Source organism: Camelus ferus, chromosome 3 (assembly GCF_009834535.1).
Source record: "Camelus ferus isolate YT-003-E chromosome 3, BCGSAC_Cfer_1.0, whole genome shotgun sequence".
NCBI lineage: Eukaryota > Metazoa > Chordata > Mammalia > Artiodactyla > Camelidae > Camelus > Camelus ferus.
In genome coordinates this window covers 87,745,432-87,769,893 of record NC_045698.1, presented here as the reverse complement: position 1 = coordinate 87,769,893, position 24,462 = coordinate 87,745,432, and the positions used below count along the sequence as shown (strand labels likewise).

Sequence of the window (24,462 nt, the reverse complement as noted above, 5' to 3'; positions counted from 1 at the left end):
TACTGATCACATGTTGAAATGGCAATATTTTGGATATGTCAGGTTAAATAAAACATAGTTCTTAAGTGAATGTCACATATTTCTTTTTCACATATTTTTAATGTGGCCACATGAAAATTTAAAATTACGTATGTAGTTCCCTTATTTCTGTTCTAGTTTTAAACTAATCTCTGCTATTGCCATGCCCTGTACAATTTTACAGAAAGATCACTTCTCACTACCACGCTCCAATGGAGCTTCTTAACACATTTAATAATGCTAGCTACTAAAGAAAAAACACATTATGCTATTTTATGTGAAAATTCTCTTAAGTTCTCCACTAGACCTACAGAATATATATCTATGTAGTCCCTGAGGAACTATATCCAGTGGGAAAAGCAGATGATTGGCATAATGATTTTACAGTACTTTAAGAGACAGAGAGCACACTCAAATCTGAACCTTTTGAATTAGAATGTCAGATTCTCTCCACCACATTATACAGCTTTCATAAGACACTTAATAGGACTGAGCAATTTTCTCTCACTGAAATAATTACTAAAGAGAAGAAAAGCTAGTGGGGCTAGGATATCTGGTCCCATTTTTACCCATTATTACAAAATTAGCAAGTTCAATGAATACACTTTTTAAAGAGAAGTTCTAACCTGTTTGAGCCTTTGATTTTAAACACTAAGTGAGGTTTGTAGCAATCCTAAACTTTTAAACATGTGTTTAATATTTATAAAAAAGAATCAATAAAAGGAGACAGTCACCTCAACATTCTTTAGGGATGAAAACAGCAACTTCTTTAAAATCTGTATCAAAGTTAACATATTATGTTTGCTTCATCTACTTACTGAGTAAAAGCAAAGGAATCTTCTATTTGCTCAATGAAGAGTACTTCTCTAAAAAGTGAGCTAATGATATTTAGTAACTACCACAGACATGGAATCTCAGAACATAGCAACAGAGAACCATTTAGAACTCCAAATAGAGTCAGAGTGGCACAAAGCCCATCTCTCTCTAAATCTAGGTGCCTTAGATATTTGAAAAACCACGTTACCTCTGCCAAAATATTAAGTTTAAAGAACAATTCTTTACAACAGTGACTATTACCTGTGTTCGAAACACAGACCCCCTAACCCAAACCCAGAGATGCTAAACTAAGAGTGAGGTGGGACCCGGACACCAAAACACTACCCAGATGACTCTGATGTTCACCCAAGACTGAAGACTGCTGTTTTAAGGCACACCCTAGCATTAACAGATTATCTCCTAACAGCTCTTTATGCCAAGCAGTATCTGCTGAACTACAGCTGTTTTATATCTACTGGTGTTGACAAAATAAAAAGAATTCAAAGATTCAAGATTCAAAAATTCAATTCTTTCACTTTTAATAGTCAATTACCACTCTCAATATGATGAAATTTTTAAAATCTTTAACAGTACTGGTAATCTCCTAATAATGTCAAAGACATTTTAATGCCCATTTCTAAAATGCTTCTTTAAGCCAAAAATGATTTTAATTACTTTAACTGCTGGTTAAGACAATGAAGTTAAATGATAACTAAATTAACTTACTGTAACAGTCTGGCCTGCCTTCAGCACATATCTTGAGGTATATTTGTAACTGACTGATGTGTCTCCAATTTTTCTAATCATCTCCCAGCCTCCCATTGGTTGATCCTATTGACAGAACAAAATAAAACAAGGTCACCTCAAATATACATAAAGTTATGGAATAATCAAATACATGAATCTACAGGCAGTTAAACTAAGACACCTTTATGACTATCTTCCCATGATTCATATTTTCCTACTATAAAAAGAAAACATGGTTTTGTCATTCTGTAAAACAGTAACTTTGACAATGCTGCAGTTTTAATTATTAGGGTGCTTAAATTTAAAGACAAAACTGGAAGAAAAGGCATGTGAACCAAATTAAATGGTCATATTCACTGCTAGATCAGGTGCCTATTTTAAATTGACAACACAATCTAACTTCATTACTACAAATATAAACATCTAATGTATGATGGCTGTTAAGCTTCTAAAATACAGATACGTAAGCTTGGAAAGAGAAGGAAGAAAGTATGTCCTTTTCCTTCTGCATCTGTACCACTTCTGCCCATATTTAACTCTTACCTTCAAGCACAAGGGTCTCAAAAAGGGTGAGTGACATCATGAGACAGTCCCAAGCACTGGCTATCAACACCAGCCTGCAGGCTGCCCAGAGCTGCCTGACACCGAGAAACGGTGCAGAATATTAAAGCCATCAGCTACACTAACTTATTTATATCCATCTCTAATTCAAAGACAAGGATAAACGAGGCTGAGAGCCAGCTTCAGAACAGCTCCACATAGGGCTGCAATGCCTTCTGAAAAAGAGCCAAGCGACTACAATGGAGCAGCAGAGGATACTCTGCTCTTCAGCTTCTAAAGCCGTGACTAAGGAAGCTTAGCGCCTATGCTCTTCTGTATTACAGCTGCTGAAGCTCCTCTGCCCAGCCACATTATTTATTCATGCACGTGCAAGAGTTTTAATCGCTTTGCTGAGAAAAGGAGTGACTTTACAAACATTTTACAAATCCTGAAATGCTTCCAGAAATGCGATCCATCCCACGGCACCCCCACTACACCCCAGACCTGCCTTCTGGCATCTTCTCACAGCCCTTCACAGCCCTGGCTCAAAAGCTGAGGATTCCCTGCTATGAATATTCTATGTTTACTTCAAGACAGGGCTTCATTCTAGTCTTGATATAAATTAAATCAATACTGTTCATTCATTTAGAGAGAAAAATACTTCCTACATGTGTCTGAACCAGGGCTCATATTTCCTTCCTTTCATAAAGTTAATAGCTGTGAAAGAATATCTACCATCTACATCCACAACCCAACCTCTTCACAAATCTGGTTAGGACAGGAAATATTAATAAATCACCCTTACGAAGGCCACGGTGACAAAATGATCAGGTGTGAAAAAAAACTCCGGCTCGGTAAAGAAGGGCTCATGAATAAAATCTTTACACCACTAAGTGCACCATCCCTCCACCTCCTCTTTGAATTTATACTTCATTTCATGAATTTAAGTAAAAAGGAGAGGGAAACTCTTATTTCATGAAGACCACTGAATCCAAATAAAGGCTGAGGAGTTATTTCAATTGCAAGACTGTCCACCAATCAGCAAAGCCTCATTGGGAAAAGACGGATCTGTGTTTTCACCTGTTCAGAAGTGTTCTTCAAGCGGATAAACTTCCCATCAACATCTATCTCTTCAATGCAGACATTCCCAGTGGCTGAAGCGGAATGAGAGATGCTGACACTACTACTGGCCTCGGACTCCTCCACATCCACTCTCTTCCTCTTTCCTCTAGTTGTGCGCACACTGCGACTGGAGGACGCGCGTGATACCGTCACACGGGAAGAAGGGCTGGGAGAGAGCTTCAATCTATATGGAAGGAGTAACACATTCCACTTAGGAACACATATGCCCTTTCTACCTTAAAAAAAAGCTAGCAACATTCTGCACACACTTTATTAAAAACAATTAGTGACAATCTGTTAGACAAAGCCAATGGGCATCTTAAAGAAGAGAAACTTATTTGTGCCATAATGCCCACTATCAATTTTCTTTTAAAAAAACAATTATTTGAATGTTTTATCTTATATTCTATTGAATATAACCATGATGCAGGAAGTCTGGAAAACTGGGCAGTTGGTGTGAACATCTCATCTACCACCACTCTCTCACACCACTGCTGTATTTAGTATACTTTCCTTAGTTTTTTCATACTTGAATTTTCTTTTTACAAAATTATAATCACAATGTATGCAATAATGAAATTAAATAGCTTTTTATTCTAAATCAGATACTTTCCCTTGGGAAATTTTTTCTTAAAAAAGGTGTGAAAGAATTTATATACTAACTACATATGAAAAGTAAGTGTAACATTTCTTTCCGCAAATCTGGTATTATGCAACATATTATCAAAGTATTTAAAATCTCAAAGGAAAGACTCTATCCTGACAGAGTCCAGCATTTAAAGTACTAATAATAAGACTGAACATCTTCTGTTGCTGAGGTAGAAGTATGATTTATAACTACTTACCTTTACACCTAGGTATTAAAAGAAGTGAGAAAATATTTGAAGCTGCCTTAATTGTTAAAAAAAGAATCTTATTTCCTTTTCTTTAAATAGAAAGGGTAGGGGCAAAAAGTAGACTTTGAGGTAAGGTTACTTACCTCTCTTCTTCACCTTCTAAGAGTTTCCTATAAGCACTGATTTCCATGTCCAGGGCTAACTTCACATCAAGAAGTTGTTCATAATCGTTCAGCTGCTGCTGCATCTGATCCCGTATTTCCGCCATCTCTCTCTCTTTGTCAGACAGCATGCGGCGAGAGTTGTCTCTCTCTTTAGCAAGCAAGTCCTCCAACTCTTGAATCCTCTCCAAACATGCTCTAGACTTAAGATTCAAGGGAACACATTTACTTTCTAGGAACATTCCAACATTAGCACAAGGCAGCTATTTCAGACCATTTCCTGGGCTGGAATAAACAGAACCTTAAGCAACCTTTAACATGAGAATTCAAGAAGACTGGTATTAAGAAATTAAAAACCAAAATTCCTCCAATACAAAATATAGCCTTCAGGAAAGTTTTGTCTTATAACACTAGAAAAAGATATATTCATCAAATGTGTCATAAATATACCTATAATTTTTCTTTATTTGGCCAAATAAAACAAAAATTTAAGCTTTGGTTTTAGTAAAAAGTCAAGTGTGGCTCCCCTACAGACCTCTTTAGCTCAAAAGTATAAAGGAACAAAAGCAAAAAATTAAACAATAGAAAACTCATTGATGGAAGAAACTTAAGGGTAGTGCAGGTATCTTACAGAGAACTTCTGGAGTGATTCAGAAATTGGAGGAAAGGGGTTCTCATTATCCCTTTAGGACTGCTGTGCTCTCCTACGCTCAGTCAGTGCACAAAAATTATGATACAGTGTAGTCTGTATATATTATTACAAACACAGAAACTTCACATTCAGTATGAAAAAAAAAGCTACACCAGAAGGTTCATCTTAGAAACCTTGTGATTCACTAGGTAATTATTCTTCTGCATTTCTCCAAGACACAATTCATCCCAGTAACCTCAGGAAATGACAAAGGTAATCCACTCAAAAAGACTGATGTATAGCTGAGGCCCTTAAATCACAAGTACCTGTGCATCAAAGCAGGAGAGAAAGGGCACATACTGTGCGTGCAAGTTAAATCTGAAAGGCTAAAGATAAAACAAAGGAGCTCTACACTGTGCAGAAATGCTACACTCTAGTTAGTGAATTTATTTCTCACAGGGGTATGGGTTAAAAAATTTGAAACTGCTTTACTTGGATACTGGGGGTGAACAAATAAGTAAATGAGACGGTAGAAATCATGTTTCTCACTCTCAGAAAGTGAAGTCACAGGTAAGCAAGGAAGGAAGCCTAAGTGAACCCAGTGATACAGGGTTAGAGACATCTGCATAAACTCCTGGTTACCTTAATATAAATACAAGAAGACAGACATACAATTATAGACAAATGTGTAAAAACATGGGTTCACATACACACATTTAATTACCTAGCTCTGCCTGCAAGCAGGCTAGAAGCAATGATATCCCAATACCAGTGAGCATATTCAGTGCCCAGATCTTAATTTCTAGACACCACTCTCCAATAAAAAGACCCAGAGCTCCTTGGAGAAATAGCTGATTCTAGTGCTGGAGCAGGGAAAATACAAGATGAGCCTAGAGGATCTTACAGAACCAGAAAGTAAAGAAGTGCTCAAAAACAGGAGAGACATGGTAACCAATTTGACAGATCTGCTTATGGCCAAAGATGGAACAATCAGAGCTAATAAAATAATGTAGAATTCGATTACAACCCAAATTATATATAAAAAATATTTCCACGACTCCATACTGATATAAACGAATGAATAAATAAATATACAAATAGGGGAAGAAGAGATGTATTTTACCAAAAAATTCCATTTAATCAAGTTAAATACTATCTTCAAGATGTGGAGTTTAATTCCTGCTGGACTTAGTGACTTGCTTCCCATGAAGAGTATGGAAAGGAAAAAACAGTAATCTGACAGTGGAGAAAACTGGCAAACATTTAACCAATGATGAAGGTTAACATCACAAAAGATGTCACGTGTATGTCATGTAATTCCTGATACGATGACACAAGGGCACTTAATCCATGACCCCAGTCTGATCATGAGAAAAGCACCAGACAAACTGATATCGGGGGACAGTCTACAAGATACCTGGCCAGTTCCCCTCAAGACTGTCAAGGTCATGAAAAACAAAGCCTAGGGAGACATGTGGTATCCCGAAACAGAAAAATGACAGTAACAAAAAATCTGGTAAAATCCAAACAGTCTAGCATCTAGTTAACAGTAATGTACCAATGTCAGTGTCTTGGTTTTGAGAAATGTTCCATGATTACCTAATGACGCTAACAATGGGGAAAACTGGGTGAAGGATATAGGGGAGCTGTCTGTACCAGCTTTCCAACTTTTCTGTAAATCTGGAGTTATGTCAAAGTAAAAAGGTTATTTAAAAAATAGTTAACCAATCAATTAAAGTCCAGAGACATTATCAGAAGCAGGCATTCACCTTAAGAATGATGCCAAACAAAATCCTGCCTGAGAGCACTTGCATTTAACTGCATTTGCAAAAACCAGGCTATAAACTGAGAAATCCATTTCTTCCCTCTGAGGCTGCTACCATATTTATTATTTTAAAATATTTTCTAGGTCAGCATTTTAAGGGCTATGTCAATTTTAAGTAAAACTAAAGAAGTACTTCACTAACATGAGTCACATAACCAAAAAAGGAAGTTCTATGGCTCAACAGTCAGCATGATGAAACTGACAAGACTCAACAACAAATAATACTGAGTGAGATACACAATAGGAAAAATCGAGAGGGCTTTTTTCTTTTTTAAGATCTTACTAAAGCTAAAGTTTATCAACCAAAGAAGATATCCCTCAAGATATATTATCACAAAATCTGATACCAGCAATGAATAGATGAAAGGATGACCCCCACACCACACCCTGACAGAGAAATGTACAACTATTCTGGCTGGAGGAGGTGTTTCCTTCCTATTTCCTAAGGAGTCAGCTCCTCAAAACCCCCAGGGCTCTGCCTAACGTTTAAAGACCACTAACTTCAGGTTTGAAGTTAACCAAAAAATCTGCAATGATGGGAACATAACAGGTGTGCCAGTGAATGTATTAGACACTAAATTCTTAGCTAATATGAAAACTGATGCTACTTCCGAAGATACGACTATTGTGAGCACTGAGAGAATCTGTCTAAACACAAAGATTTACCATGCACAAAGAATTTCTGCAGGTCTTTCTTCATTATAGCTCTAAATGTGATGGACATTGGGAGGAGCACTGTGTGGAGATGAGGCTGCTGGAGGGGTCAGAAACCATGGGTCCAGGGGTAATTCCAAGGAATGAACGAGCAGATCACTCCCTCAAGGGCAACTCCCATAGCTCTGGGTCTATTAAGCTTAATCTATTAAGTTTATATCTATTAGCTTCATCTATTAAGTTAGGAGTAACAGGCTCTGCTCAGAGGATGCTTATACAATGTGAAATGAAAAAATCTGGGGAGCACTGTGAAACCAGAATGCAGGAAAATATTATCCTCTCTGAAAACTGATTTCAGGCAGAGCAAAGCAGGTAGACTACCATGATGAAGGTGGCCTTCAAGTTCAACTCAGATTCTTCTTAGGGCAAGATGCTTACTTACCTCTTTCTGTAGATTAGAAAGCTGAGAGGAGAGGCTCTCAATTCTCATACGACTTTCCATCAGTTCTTCCCTGGCACTGTTGACAGTGGAAGTATTCATCTCTGAAGATAGTCGGGCATTCTCAAGCTAAAAAAAGAAGCAGACCATAGTCTGTCTCATCTAGTGACTTAGAACAAACAAATGAGAAAGTATGATTCATCTCAAGGCATTTCATTTCAAACTTAAGCCCTGCCAGTAACTAGTTGATGAAACAGGAAAAGCATCATGAAGTTTGCTGACGTGGTATGAATTACCTTAAAAGTCTTTCTGCATTTTCAGCTCAATTCCCAATGTAGGAGCTTTAACAAAGCTAATATACTTGGGTCTTTACCCAAAGTTTAGTGCTCCATATTTCATCATTGTATCTCTAATGTCTCTGAAGTGCAGAAGCAATTTAACTGTACTGATATTTGTAGGAAAAGAAGCATCACATACCCCTAACCCACTAAATCTGATACAGAATATAAAGCAGTGAGCAGAAAGTACTAATTTAGAGATTATTTCAAACAGAATAGAAACACTTCCTTTCAGAAGCAAAAAAATAGCTCCTCTGGTAGAAGCAACATCCCATTCCTCCAAATGCTCACAACATGCGTCTCAGTCATGTTTTTATGTAAGTCGTCTCTTCCCTGGCTCTCTCTGTGGCCACAGCCTATGTGATCGACCGATTTTGACTTTGGCTCTTTCACTGCCCAGCTCAATGGCCAGCACTGAGTAGGTGCTGAATAACTCAATGTAGAGTTTAAAAGACCTCTCCCTCTCACCAGCCAATACTACTTCATAAAAGGGATTAAAGGCAACATGAACAGTTTGAGGCCATGCAATGGAAATTATTTTCCACACCTCTATGACCTTAATTTCCTAAATCTTCCACTAACTTTTTAATCAAATCATGTAACATTTAACACTGGGGTAAAATCAATTTTTTATTTAGGAAAGCCTATACCAATGATTTGATAAAATTTTACATGGTCTCCTAATATAAGAAGGAAGTTTCTATAGTCTTTTTTTTTTTTTAATAAATAGTGGCAGAGGAAGAAGCATCAGAAACTGCCCATTTGGCCTTTGTTCAAAAAAGCCCAAGGTGCGGTGGTCACAATCTATGTACAATAATGACGCAGAAGTCAGAACTAGATGCAGCCCGACATTCCTCTACTGTTAAACAGACATGTGGGACAGAAAGATCAGTACTTGCTATTGGAAGAACAGTTCTTTTCAGATGGCTGGGGTTTAATCAATAGGACTTGACACGAATCATCAATGGGACAAAAAGACAAACCTTACCTCTGATAAAACTGGAATAACCGTGCTTTCTTTGAATAATTTCTAGTAACATTAACTTTATAAAAAAAACCGCCTTAAAAATTTCACTTTCAATATTCATGGCAACTAGGGGAATTCATTTAAGAAAACTAGAGCAAGCCAAACATCAAGTCACGTTCTCAGGGAGACTGGGAAACAACGGCCGCAAGCGTGTAAAGCCATCGTCGGCAGAGTCTGCTCACTTTGGCGTGGTAAGTCTGCTCCAGCTCTTCCTTGTACAGCTTCACTTGGGCATCGTGCTGCTCTCTCATCTCATGAAGGGCTTGAGCCAGCTTGTACTCGTACTCAATCTGACGCCCAGAATCCACTTCTACCAAGCGAGTTTCATGCTTCCTTCTGGTCTCATTTATCTCCTAGGGAGGAAAATGACATAAAGCCAAGTTACTTATCACGGCTACACTGGTACAAGTCTGAGTGACATCAGAGTCACCTGAAGTGACAGAGTCACCTGAAGTCACACACCAACCTCTTCATGTTTGTCCTAGGGCAGCCATGTGAACAGACACTTTTTTGCCTTCATTTTCAAATGAGAAGATTTTGGGGATGGAATTAATGACAGAAATGGTAGCATCTTGAGCCCTAGGAATTTTACATTTCTTTTCAGTAACATAGCTATTTATTTCTCGAAAGGCAGGAAATGGCTGGAAGACTTACTAAAGTCCTATGCATCATGAACAACTAGGTACATTGAATAGTATGTAATTATTTTTCTAAATGGTTGTACTGATGATACTAAGGACACCTTTGTAAAAAATCCACAAGTTAAACTTATGAGTAACGACAACTTTAGCTAGATTTATGCATAATAAAACTTTTCTTAGACATACTAAGATGCAGTAGGCAGAGCAAGCTAATCTACATGACTGATCCTAACATCTGGTGGTGCTAAGGTACCAACATCAACTGACATGGAATCTTATTAGCAGTATTACTTTGCTATCTCAAGTACATACGAAAATTCCTTATTAAAGAACAGAAATAGGAGAGATAATCCTTCAGTTAGTTTTAAGGAACTATCCAAAACTAGAATGGCTAGGAACAGAAGTCCAAGAACAAAATTTCCACTCCAGCTTCTAGCTCTGAAAAAAGATGTCTGTAATGGTAATAATTAAAGAGGCCACAAGAGGGGGCTATAACAAGAATTTATCTCCGTTTCATTTTACTGCATGAAGCTTTTCTATGCATTTCCTCATCCTCCTCTTAATTTGAGGAAGGTGCACTTGATACAATCAGAAAACCAGGGTTCAAATTCCAGTTCTGCTATTAAACGCCAAGGGCTCACATCCACTTACTGAATACTGGTATTTAAATCATGAGTTATGATATTTAAATCATGAAAACATGCAAATAAAAGGTTTAGTTCAACAAATACTGAGCACCTACTAATACTGAGCACCTACTAATGATTTTGCCCTTTGTCTACCTCCCTTCCTCTTATTCCTGTTTTTCTCCTTCCTCTTTCTTGCCTCTTAACTGTTCATAGTAAGAAACTTAGGTATATTTATTGAATAGAACTTTATCTCTTATGTAAAAAAATGAGGAATGTTTTAAATTCATTCTCAGAAAGGCAAAAACCAAAAATTAAAAGCTGCTACCCAAACAACCTAAAAATATTAAATTAATTTTACTGGTGCCTTTTTTCATTTGTTATTTTATATTGAATCAGTGACGTTAAAGATGCAGGAGTCCACCAGCATCAAAATTAACAGGAGACCACAATTTTAACAAAACAAAACAAAAAAGTAAGTCAACTTAATGTAAAAACACCTCAAATTATAAGCAAAACTGCAGTTAACAACTATAGGATAGCATTCACTATAGTTTATAAGCTTTCAAATTCAATACTACACTTTGATCCTCACCACTCGCTGGAAGAAAAAAGAGCAGGTACTGGTATTTCATTTTTAAAGAAATTGACTCAAGAATTGTTCAGAGACTGACTGCTTGTCCAGTAACTGCACTTTGCCCCCACAATTGCTAGTTTAATACTATATTGTCATAAAAATGATCAAATTTCTATTTATATTACTTTCTCTCCAATTAAAATTTTTAAGAACTTTTCAACAAATTCCTATTTTAAAAATCATTGTTAGCCATTGTTTTCAAAATTATATTACTTTTAAGAACATTAAGTATTTAACTGCATGTTCTCCAACATGGGTGAATTCCAACCCTCTTCAATTTTGAGAAAATATACATTCCCCTTTCTGCAAATGTATTACAGTATAATTCTTTTTGGGCAACAGTTGCTACCTTCACCTCCCAAGCCTTGACCACAGAAGTTAAGGCATGTAAATGGTATTTTAAAATATATATACAGACTCACAGACATAGAAAACAAAATTGTGGTTACCAGAGAGGAAAGGCAGGGTGGGTAAATTAGGAGTTTGGGATTTGCAGATAATAATTACTATATATAAAATAGATAAACAGCAAGGTCCTACTGTATGACACAGGGAACTATATTCAATATCCTGTAGTAACCTATAATCAAAATTAAAAAGAATATGAAAAGGAATGTATTTATATGTATGTATAACTGAAACATTATGCTGTACACAAGAATTTGACACAACATTGTAAACTGATCATACTTTAAAAAAAAAAAAAAACACCTCTGGGGAAACAAGTGAATACTGTGGAAATGTACCGTCTTCTTGCCTTGGGAGTTCGGCCAGAAAGCTGTATGTATGGGTTTTATTTTTAATAAAGCAGTAAAGGTTTACTTTTTACCAACTTCTGTGTGTGTGAAGATGTATTTGTTCAAAATTTAAGAAAAGAATAAACCTGTCGGTGTACAAACAAACAAACAAACAAAATACATACAGACTCACAGACATAGGAAACAAAACTGTGGTTATGGGGGGGGGGTGGGTGTGGAGGGATAAAGTGGGAGTTCAGGATTTGTAGATAGTAACTACTCTGTATGAAACAGATCAACAGCAAGTTCCTACAGTATAGCACGGGGAACTATATTCAATACTTGTAACAGCCTATAATGAAAAAGAATATAAAAAGGAATATATATATGTATAACTGAATAACTATGCTGTACACTAGAAATTAACACATTATAAACTGACTATATTTCAATCAAAAAATAAAATTAAAAATATATACATAACTATAAATGCTGTGGGTAGGCAGCCCCTCAATGGTATTCACCCTCCATGTGATCCCCCTTCCAGTATACCATGGTTGGTCTGTGATGGGGAGTGACGGTGTATCACTTTGGGATTAGGTTACAGAAGGTAATAGGGCCTGCCCTGCGCTCTGTCATCACTCACTTTTGAGGGCAGCCGTATCATGAGCAGCTCTGCAGAGAAGCCCAGGCTGAACTGACACCTCCGGCCAATAGCCTGTACATGAACTCTGAAGCAGTTCCCCCAGCCCAGGCTGAAAGTCTGACTGCAACCTCATGAGAGACCCTGAAACAACTATCCAGTTAAGCAGCTCTCAGATTCCTGACCTTCAGAAACTATGAGATAATAAAAGGTCTGTGGTTTTAAGTTACTAAATTTTGAAGTAATTTGCTAGGCAGCAACAGATTACAAATACAAATGCTTATAGAGGTCGACAGTAATTAACTGCTATGGCCAAGCGTTTATAAGTTAGATGAAGTAAAATCATATCCGCTTACCATAGCAGCCTGCATTCTTACATGCAGCCTTTTAGCAGCAATGCCGTAAATAATCTGTCTACAAAAATTTTCCCATTTTTCACACATATCGTTATAATAAAGTCTTCTGGGATCCCCCCGTTCCTTAAAAAAGTAGAATTATATATAGTTACCTCCTCATACATGTTTTTACGGAACTCCAAGTCCTCAGTAAGGCTCTGACAGCGATTCTCCAAATCCACTTTAAGTAAAGTTTCATCTGCTAACTGTTTTTTGGCAGCAGCTAAAGAGGCTTCCAACTAATATAAGGAAAAAGAATTAATGAAAATTACACAGCAATCAGTTAGTAATGAACTTAATAGATACCTATGGATTGAATCAAATCAAGTATTATAATTTCTATGTATTTGTCAACATATGAGAGTCTCTCATGATAATCTTTACCACAGGAATGTGGGTTCAACTACTAGTCCCACCCACAGAGTACTACATCAAAACACCTCTCAAATTTCATAAATGGCAACAGGGAATGAACAGAAACCTATGACTTACATTTCAAAACTCAAACCAACGATTTTAGCTACCACTTTCATTTTTTCCCGTGTGCAGAGCACCATTATGACACCTTCTCTCTTCTTACCTCGCATTTTGGTACAATAATGAAATAGGCTGTGAGAGCAAGAAACAGAGTGAGCATAAGCACAACAGAGAGGAAGGGCAGCAACAAGATCTGCATAACCCAGACACAACGGCAGAGAGGTGGGGATGCTTTAGATAGCTAGCTCAAGACTCTGGAGTTAAACCACCCCCCAAAATAAACAAATTTTTCAAAATAAAAAAACATAAAATAAACTATATACACACATGCACGCGCGCGCACACACAATCAATCAATCAAGACAGATAGGGTAATTAACCTGCCAAATATGGCTCAAGGGCAGAGTTTCCCTTACCTGGGCAATCTGATCCTTCAGATCCTCCAAATCACTTTCTAAACTTTTTTTATCACCAAGCGCAGTAGCCAGAGCTGCATCTTTTGAATTCAGAGCTGCTTCGTATTCTCGAAGCTTGATCTGGGCTCCATTAAGATCAGATTCTTTCTTAGCATAACTGTAAGATATTTGAAAAAGTATAAGACATCAAATAATACCCCTGACTTGAGGCCTTCTCCCACCCTGCTTAAGGGGGAAACAAGAGAAGAGGCAGTTTAAAGGCAGGCTACCATAACCTACTAAAATTACAGGAGCAGTTCCAGAGCACTATGTCCAGAGTTTTGGGTAGATAATAACTTTCTCTTTCAATGATTCCCCTCCCCTGATTATGAATGACTGTAGGTCTAAGAAGTCCACTGATTCAATGTACCAGAACCCTGGTTGTCTTTGAGGGAGAACATAAGCCTTCTTTGTTCTTTAAGGAGGTACTTACATGTTTCACTAAGAAAAGACATTTTTTAAGAAATGGAAATTTGTTATTTTTAAATACAAGGAATATCATCAACCAAGATGTACAGGAGACATAAATCAAGATACATGAGATTAAATAAATGAAAATGAAAAGTTACTTTAAAATGTAATGTTTTAACTTGATGATATACATACAGAAACTCCCTGGACATTACCTAAGAACTAAATGACCCCAAGTTTGCAAGCAGTTTTCCATTTCTTACGTAAGAGGAGATTTTAAGATTTCCTTAACTACAAATAAGGGTCTTCCTAGTATTTTGAAGATAGCATATTTTTTTCAGTTTATACTATTAACTGCCCAAAATGAAGTTTGAATTAAGGTTTCTTTTACTTCTAAATATTTCTATCATATGGAATTCTACATTATGAAACTAAGGTTCCTTAGGATATATCCTGTCAAATAATTATAAAGATCAGTATTTTTAAAATCCAAATAATTCCATTATTAAGTAGTGACATGGAAAAGTCTTAATAATATCAAAATTCACAATACTTATTCTTTCAAACTACTATTATAGAAGAATATTTCTACTACTAATGTTTGAGAGTAGGCCAAGAGAGGAATCGTTACTTAATAGAAATTTAAAATATTGTAATATTATAATAAAATGAAGAAAAAACTATCCAAAGGATAAGCACGTATGATTTAAAGAGAAGGATAAGCATATATCATTTAAATTTTAGTAGTACTCAGTTCTTACTCATTTTGGTACTATAAAACAACCATACACACACACAAAATCCCAGCAGTCATATCATAAGTTTTTTCTTTAGTCCTGTATTTTTAAAAACCACAAGATGGCAGCCTTTCACCGAAGACTTGCTTAGGAAGGGAAAATAAAATCAACCATTCAAAAAAAAATCCCATAGAGTCATTAACTTAAAATAAAAATGTCTAGTTCATACAAGTGCTGGGTCCAAAAGCTGGAATCTCCATAGAAGGGAATCAATGTTCACGCAGGAGCTATTACTTTATCCCACTATATAAATTACCAGAGCTGGCTGGCAGAGATAGGCATCGTAATACATACGGTTTTAAAACAAGATCTTATTTTATATTTAAAACAAGATCTTATTTTATAGAGTATTACACAATATTTATAAAAGCTACTGACTCAAAATTACTTTAAGTTACAAAAATTCTACTGCATGTCTGTCTAATATTTAAGTCTCAGATCATAATGTGGTTCTCAATGTGGTACCTCAAGGCAGGAGAGTGAAACTGCAAATAACCCATCAAGAAGGATACTGAATTAAAAAAAAAAAAACAATTTTACACGCCACTGCATGTATAGTGTGTTTAATTTCACTGACTTAATGGACAATAACACATGTCATGATTCCAAAGTCAGAACACTATAGCACAAGTGTAAGATACTGTACAATGTCTTATGGAGTACAGGAAATATGAGAAGCCAAAAATTAGGAGAGTGCACCTAAGTGACTAGAATATGGTGATCTCTTCAACAAAAATCAAGACCAGGTAAGACAAGGGCTAGCAGGAATGAGTAGGACATGCTATTATCCTGTAGTAGGTACCGAGCCATCCAATGGTACCAGCTGAAAGTTGATGTCAAGTACTTAGTCACTTATACTGCTGTTACTCTGTAAAAATATAAATTGTTCCATTATAAATTTTTTCTTCAATCTGTAACTTTAATATTACTGAACAAATTAGGGAGATATAAATCAGAAGTTGGAAATGCGCTTAAAATTACAAATGAAAACTAACCCCTTATATGCCCTTGGTGGAGGGAAGACAGTTGAATACTACCTCTGGCACCCTGCACGTACTTATAATGCACTTACCATACCGATCCTATTTGTGGATGTACTTTGCTACCTCAAGAGACTGAGAACTCTTGGAGGGCAAAGGCCATGACTTATTCCTGTATCTACTACATAGACAACTTGTAGACAAATGAGTGTTTTGGAAATTGTTAAAAGAAACTTCCCCATACATTACGCCAAAAAACCTACTTGGCTTTTTTAATGCTATGTAAAAATATGTCTTTTCCTAAAAGAAAGAAAAAGCTGACACTTCTATAATCTATAAAATTCATGTTCTTAGGGGTCATCCCTATCACCCTGCCAATTCCCAAGGCTAGATGGATCATGGAAAAAATTCTTAAGCTTACACTCAAGTCTCCATCTGATAAGAAGCCACAAATCAATGAGTTTTATATGTCATATGAACACAGTAACAGGGACACACTGGGGCCAGGTAACAAGATAACAACTTGAACAGAACTGTTGTCACAGTTTTCTAATTGTATTATTATTTTTCATTCATTAAAAATAATACAGGAAGACTTGGGCCAATTATCAACACATGGTCAAAGTGTAGAATCCTGCAAAATTGATATTGTAAAGCATACACGCATGAACTAGCTGTAGCCATCACCGAAGCACAGGGTGACATCTGACAAGGCTCCAGAACAAAGAGTAATTTAGACAGGAATCCAAAGTTACCACTGTCACTTAAGCTGTCACTTAAGGGGCTGACGGGCATTTTTCTTTGCCTGCATTTCCTATCTGGAACTTGTTCGGTAACTGACCTGCCTACTCCTACCTCCATGTAAGGAGACCTTCCCATGTTTTCATTTAAACTCAGTATGTGTATCTAACGCTACAAATTTGCACACTGCTGAATGTAAGTCAGGAAACACACTCATTTAATGTAGATGTTTACATAAGAACCAAAACTTTTAACTGCAGCCAGGAAGAAGATTTTACAAAATGTAGTCGACACTCTATTCTAATAATCAAGAATTTCCTCCTTTAATAAAATTAGTTTTCATTTCAAGTAACCTTGAATTTCAGACATAGCAAGCAACCAAGTGTAATTAAATATCTGACCATTAAAAAAAAATCAGCTGGAATGGATATATTTACATTTCTGTTAACTTTCTATAGCAGTCACTTAAGAGTAACAGACACAGCTTCAGTGATAAAGAGTCGATGTACTTCCCCAACAGAACCTAGTACCATTAACAATCTGGGACCTGTCCCTATAATCTCCTGAGACCTGTAGGACTAAACTAAATGCAATTCGTTACTTGGCCCTTCCTGAATCAGTCCTGACCACCTCTGACCAGCAATACCACTGTACTTCACTGCTTCAATCACCGTGCTTTTTCAACCTACAACTCTCTGAACTTGACTTGTTTTAGGATCATTTCAACCATGGCTTCTGCACTGAACTACTTGGCTCTGGAATTCAGTGTCTGCTTGCTTAGGTCTCTGCACTACCAAGGGGTGACTCAAATCTCCTTCCTTGGTATCCTTCATTTTTCTAAGTACCCTACTCCAGACTAGTCCCCACGCCAGACTAGTCCCACCAATAAGGAAATAGAGATTAGAAAATGCAACCAATTACAGGACCACTGGAAAATGAATGCTCAACAGAGCTCCTAGGGGAAATGCATCATTACTAGGTAGTAACCGTACTGCACACTTTAGATAAAGTCATACCACATACATGTAACACACAGAAAATCACCTAAGACCTTACATAAGTATATAATAACTACCTGAAAATGAATTAGTAATCATATTGTAATTATAACACTTGAAAAATCAGATTGACCACTTAAACAGGGAACAAAGAATTAGTGTGAAACAGAAATTAAGAAGCAAAACTAGAGGGACAAATACATACTTAGAACATAATCTGAAACTCATTACAGAACAGTTTTAATTAGTCAGGTATTGGCAAATTATTGCCCTGCTGTTAACATTTCACTGCTCAGTTTATGCCATACAGGTCAGTTTATATCACAGATGCTCAGCTGAATGAATTGTCTAGTCTGACTAACAACATAACCACAAAAGTCCCTGAATGCACCTTCTCTAAATCACCCAGTATGTACCCATGAACAAAGAATCCATGTTCATTTTCAGGGCAGGATCCATATACATGCTTGAATTTGGTTTCCTTTTTCTACAAGTGCCATTAATTTTCACTATTTTCTCAAGTACTTCTGTCCCTGTTATTTGATTCTCATATACAGAAATATAAATACAAAGCGTCACATTAAGCAATTCAAAATAAGAGACCTAAATTATAAGATGGTCTCTTAAAGGATGGAATAATCACATATCCAGGAAGAGGTATACAAAATTCATTTCTGGATATTAAATGGCATTTCCATGAAATTTACCAAAGATTATTATACTGCATGTATACAATAGACTAGAGCAAGAATTTGTGTTCACTAAATGCTTGCTAAATAAGTAAAGTCTGTTGGAGATGTGTATTCTTAGGGAAAAATTCATCCAAGGTATAATATTGATAGATTTAAGAATATAGACTTTTAAAAGCTATATATATGAAAAAACAAACAAACGTTCATGTTTCTAAAGATAAAAATTAGAAATGTAAGTACCTGGATTTTTTAAATTATTGCCTTCACATATCAGACATAACAGCTTACAGAAACCAAAAAGGGACTACTCTCAAGTAAGTTTTAAATTCCACTCATTTTATAGCAAAATACTAGGCAACTCACTGGATGTTTAGATCACTTCTTAGCAATTCTGAGAAGCTATTATACATTGTCAGGTTTGTCTTACACAAGAGTAGATACTCAACAAACAAGAGTGAGAATTTTCCCTTATTTATAATCTCCTAGGTGGAAATGAAACTATCAAGGAACATGAAAGACCAACAAAAAGAACTCCATGCCAATGACACCCTTTCTCTGCCTGTGTCCAGCTACCTTTCTTAACTCAGCATTCATCACCAACATTTCACTTCAGGATCATTCTTATTTAAAAAAACAAATAAATTACAGGGGATGAAAGGGAAAAGCCATTTCATTTTTCACCTGCAATCAGAAAACACAACAGAAAACATTCTTTATAAAATTATTTCTTATCATACCCACAAAACAAAGATTTTTAAATCCCCCAAAATAGACCCACCCTACATGGAGACCAGGCCAATCAGGCCCAGCTGTTGGAGCTCTGCGTTAATGTATGGTAAGGTTCTTCTGAACAGCTGTCTCATAGCAGCTGAACACCACTCAACACTAGTGTAGTTATTCAAGTGACTATCAAATAATCCAGCATCTGAGGCTTTTCTTCATACCCTGAGTTCAGAATCAACATGCCTTTTATTATCCAGCCACCGTCCAGACTTTTGAGGAAAAAGAAACTTTATTTTGAATTTAATGTACAGGTTATTAATATGCCCAAACAAAAACTTTCTCTCCTGAAACTAAGTAATCTATCTAATAGTAACAGACTCAAACTGCATATTAAATGTGTTTGCCCCAACATTCATTCATCATCTTCAATACTGTCCTCAAAGCATCTCCCCTTCCAAAGGGAGAAGAGATGTGATCCACAATATTTCTACCGAGGAAAATGAATGAACCTCTCTGCAATTAAAATAAACATAATTTAATACACAAAAATCTCCAGAAAGTCATGTGATCACTATTTCCAACAACAAGGGTCTCCTCTGGCACAAGCAAAAAGACTAAAATGCTTTTGCACAACCTCAAAAGCTTCAATGGGTAATTTCTGGTGGTAATTAAATTCTGCTACGTATTCAATAAACTGAGCAGTCAACAAATTAGTAACAACCCAACCAAAATCAGGCAAACCCTAATTGCAATCGGATTAAAATTAGGAAAAATACTAAATTAAAACTGACACTGGATCACAGAACCATTTATTTGAACAAGAGATCCATTCACACAAACAGACACAGGAGTGGGGAGAGGACACATACAGTTTACATCCTAACAAAAAAAATGACTTACTAGGGAAAAGAACCACCAAGAATCACAACTTTGTTACATATGTCAGTTCACTGATTTGGGTGTGAGGAAATCAGCAATGAACAAAATATACCAAGCCCCTGATCTTAAGGGACATTCTAGTGGGGGGAGGCACACAATAAACAAATACATATACGGCAGGAGTAATTAGTACGTTGAAGGAAAATAAATCATTATAAAGAGTTAGAGAAGGAAGGGGAGGATGATCATTTTATATCATGTGGTCAAAAAGAGACTGATTTTATGCCAACAGCCATTTTTCAAGTCAGAAAATCACCTTCAAACCCAGATTTTATCCAGTAATAGAACTGAGAAGACTTGAAGACATTGATACTGGATGCTCTTAATGAAATGATTCCACCGTTACACTACAATGAAGCTTAGTAAAGAAGCCCCACTCATGAATAGAGTTCCCGCCAGATTTTTAGAGCCCTACTTCCGAATACAGAGGACACACAACAGTCAATAGACCTCTGAGAAAAACTCTCATTGTAAATTGACTTACCCAACGTCCATTCCACCCTTCTAGTTGTGCTTTCTTAATCTGAAAAGCTTAAAACTACATTTGCCAGAATCTCTTGCAGCTAGGATTCTGGATGCAAATTAGGTAATGTAACTAATACATTTATAAGCAATATGAAAAAAGGAAGTATCATGGGGCCACCTTCCTGGTTTTTGTGGTAATTTTTCTGCTGACAAGCAGAGTCATTAAAACCTGAAGTTTTTTTGTCCTCCTGTCAATATCACACACATTAATTACTATAGTAAATTTTGGCATCACGAACTGAGTCCTCCAATTTTGTTCTTCTTCAAGACTGTTTTGGCTATTCTGGATATCATGCACTTCCATATAAATTTTAGGCTCAGCTTGTCAACTTCTGCAAAAGAGGCAGCTGTGGTTCTTATAGAGATTACAATGAATCTATGGGTCAATTTGGGGAGAATTGGCATCTTAACAATATTAGGTCTTCTAATCCATGAATATGGGGTATCTTTCCACTTATTTAAGTCTCCTTTAATTTCTTTCAACAATGTTTTGTGGTTCTCAGTGCACAAATCTTGTACTTCATAAGTATTTCACTGTCTTTGATGCTATTGAAAATGAAAAAGTGTGCAGTGTTTGTTTAGAGAAATACAATCAAGTTCTGTATATTGCTCTCATATCCTGAAAACTTGCTGAACTTGTTTATTAGCTTTCAACGGTATTTAGATTTTGTTTTAGTTTTTGGTTTTTTTTTTTTTACAGATTTTCTAAGAAATCATTTCACTTGCAAACAGAGATACATGTGATCCTTGAACATACTGAGTTTTACCTACAAGGGTCCACTTAAATGCATATTTTTTTCCTATAGTAAACACTACAGTGCTACATGATCTGCGTTATTTGCATAGAGGGCTGACTGCAATTCATATATGGATTTTTAACTGTGCAGAGGGTCGGTGCCCCCAAGTTCCACATTGTTCAAGGATCTGCGTAGGTGTTTTACTACTTCTTTTCTGATCTGAATGCCTTTTATTTTTCTTGCCTAATTGCCCTAGCCAGTACCTCCAGTACAATGTTGTATTTAAGTGGTAAAGAGTGGGCAATCCTGTCTTATTTCTGATTTAAGGGAGAAAGTAGCCAATCTTTACCATTAAGAATGATGTTAGCTATAGGTTTTTCACAGATACCTTTTACTAAGTCAAAAAGTTCCTTTTTATCCCTCATTTAAATATTTTTATCATGAAAGGGTGGTATGTTTTGTCAAATGCTTTTTCTTCCTCTATTGGTATGCTCAAATGGTATTTGTCCCTCAACCTATTAATATGGTATATTACACTGTTGACTTTTGTAGACTGAATAAGCCTTGCATTGCCAGGATAAATCTCACTTGGTGATGGTGTAAAATCCTTTTACATGTTGGTAGGTTTGGCTTGCCAGCATTTTTACACCTATATTCATAAAGGATATTGGTCTGTAAAGTTTTTCTGAAACAATGTTCCAAGTCCATTCTCCAGTTTTTGGGTGTCATGAGGCAGTTGTTCTTACAATAATAGAAGTGGCAGCTTCCTGGTCCTGAATTAAAACTATTCACGGTTTTTTTTTAATTCAGTGGTTCCAGTGGTGGCCTCAGACGTAAAAGTTCCCAAAGAAGGTCAGTTCTACAGTGTTCTAGGTATTGTTCCTGCTTCTCTGGCCCTTCTGATAACTTTTTATAAGCACCTACATTCCATATTGTTTTCCTTTCTGCTTAAAATATCTATTGGTTTCCATTCCCTGCACTGACAGATACAAAGAACTAAACAATCAGAAAATGAAATTAACTTGGAACAAATAGGAACTATGAAGAAAAACTGAGGCTTCTGAAAAGATAAAAGAAACCACTGCATCAGTGAAACTGAACAAGATCAGGATGCTATAAGGAAACATCAAGAGAATAAAAAGAAGCTATCAGAAATTTAAAATATGGTAGCAAAAACTGGAAAATAAAATTGAGAACATTTAACAGAGAAAAAAAATTAAAGATAAGAAAACTAAACATCAATTTAAGAGGTCCAACATTTGAATAACAGGAGTCTTAGAAAGTAATAAAAGGAGGAAATCATCAATAAAACAATGTAAGAAAAGTCTCCAAGAACTGAAGGACATGAATTTCCAGACTGGAAAATTCCCACCAAATGACTAGCACAATGGATGAAAAAAGAGATTCACACCAAGGAACATCCTTGTGAAATTTAAGAACTAAGCCACAAAGATCCTACAAGTTTTTAACTTTTCACAATTAGTACTTATTAGCAACAACAAAAGCTAGAAAACTGTAGAGCATGCCTTCAAACTCCTGATGAAATGGTCTTCAAAACTTACAACTCTATGCCCAAACTATCAACGCTTATGCAATGCAACTAGACTAGAAAAGAGCAGACTCCAAATGATATTCCTTTAATAAGATAAAACTAACAGAAAGCCTCCTGATTCAGAATGACTTGGTGTTTTAACAACTGGTATCTACTTTCTTTATAATTAGACAAAACTAAGTAAGTTGGAAAACACTACTTTCACAAATAATCAAAAGGGAAGAAAAACAAACTATAGTATACTACGGAGTTCTGCTGGGGATTATGTTCTTAAGAGTATATGCATTTCTCTTATAACACAATACAAGTGTTCCTGAAAACTCTTACAATCTGTACACATTAAAAATAAAAAAGAATGGGAAAAATAAGGTTGGAACAAACAACTCAATGCAGCCTTGTAACCAGAGAATCAGCAGTAACATAACTATAATTAGTACCCCAGGAGATGACTTGGACAATGCAGGTAGTCAGCTTAGTGTGGCAAGAGCTGCCTCAGGAGATGCTCGGAGATGCACATTAGGCAGCCATGCTGGCTTGCAGGAGCTGAGACAATAGAGATAGAAGCGGACTCTGAACACAGTACCAGCAAAGGGTGCACCTCTCTAGGGGAGGGACCCAGGGTGCAGGCACTCCTATAATTTTCTTAAAATAGAGCTGAATAGGAGCTGAGGGCTTTCTTTCCCTCTGAACTCTACTCTCGATATTCTGGCTTCCCTTTACTAGGACAACCTCAGAGTGCAATGATACAATTTCTCTACTTACCAGTCACACATAAGCAAATTGGTGTACAGAAGTATCTGCAGTCGAGTATCCTGAATTAATACTTTATATACCAAAACTGGTCCAAACTAACCTCAACCAAAATGTAACGGGAGGATATGATGAAAAATACATTGTGTTATGGAGAACAAAACAAAAAACTCAATTCCTCATCTCCCATAGCACAAAGTCAACAATACATCAAGATAAATACCAAAGAAGCAGTGAAAACAGTTGAAGGTAATTTTTTTATGAAAAGACTTAGAAATCTCTGAGTCCTTAAAATAGGTACACATATACAAGTTGCTGGACAATCACAGGTTTTTTTTCCCCCAAGGCTCATATTAGAAAAACCTGATACCAAAGATTTCCCTAAGAAATGAATAGAGTGGACATCTGAGGGATTAGGAGGAGTCAACCCAATGATGAGTGAAATCCAGATAAAGGAAACCACACATGTAAGGGCCCTATTAAGAGGGAGCATGGTAAACAGGACTAAATAAAACATTTTGCAGTTGGGTAAGAGAGAGCAAGACCAAGGACAGTGTGAGTTGAAGCTGGAGAATCAGACAGCAACCGGCTCACACAATGAAGAACTAACTCTTAGGAAAGATGACCATTACGTCCAAGTTTGTCCAGGGCAATTTCCATTTATGTCAGCTGTCCCAGCATAAATATTAATAGCTCTTTCTTTCACACATAGAAGTATCACTCTTTGGATGCTGAATTGCATGGTCACCCTACTATTAGGCAATACCAAGGATTTTATTCCTTGTACCTAGATGCAACTACCTTAGAAACTACTTAAAGTGTTTTATGCAAAGGCAGTGAAGCGACCACCTT

The 24,462-nt window shown here is 36.4% G+C and overlaps 1 protein-coding gene across 1 annotated transcript in view; it reads right to left on the bottom strand.

The window, feature by feature from the left end:
- The window catches only part of LMNB1 (lamin B1), a 45,112-nt gene that overhangs the window by 9,615 nt on the left and 11,035 nt on the right, over positions 1 to 24,462 (bottom strand). The window contains exons 2-8 of the mRNA XM_032476624.1: positions 13,727 to 13,883; positions 12,947 to 13,072; positions 9,337 to 9,507; positions 7,793 to 7,918; positions 4,223 to 4,443; positions 3,202 to 3,427; positions 1,561 to 1,665 (exon numbers count right to left, since the gene is read on the bottom strand). Of these exons, the coding sequence (XP_032332515.1) occupies positions 1,561 to 1,665; positions 3,202 to 3,427; positions 4,223 to 4,443; positions 7,793 to 7,918; positions 9,337 to 9,507; positions 12,947 to 13,072; positions 13,727 to 13,883 (1,132 nt within the window). The remainder of the gene's footprint in view (positions 1 to 1,560; positions 1,666 to 3,201; positions 3,428 to 4,222; positions 4,444 to 7,792; positions 7,919 to 9,336; positions 9,508 to 12,946; positions 13,073 to 13,726; positions 13,884 to 24,462) is intronic.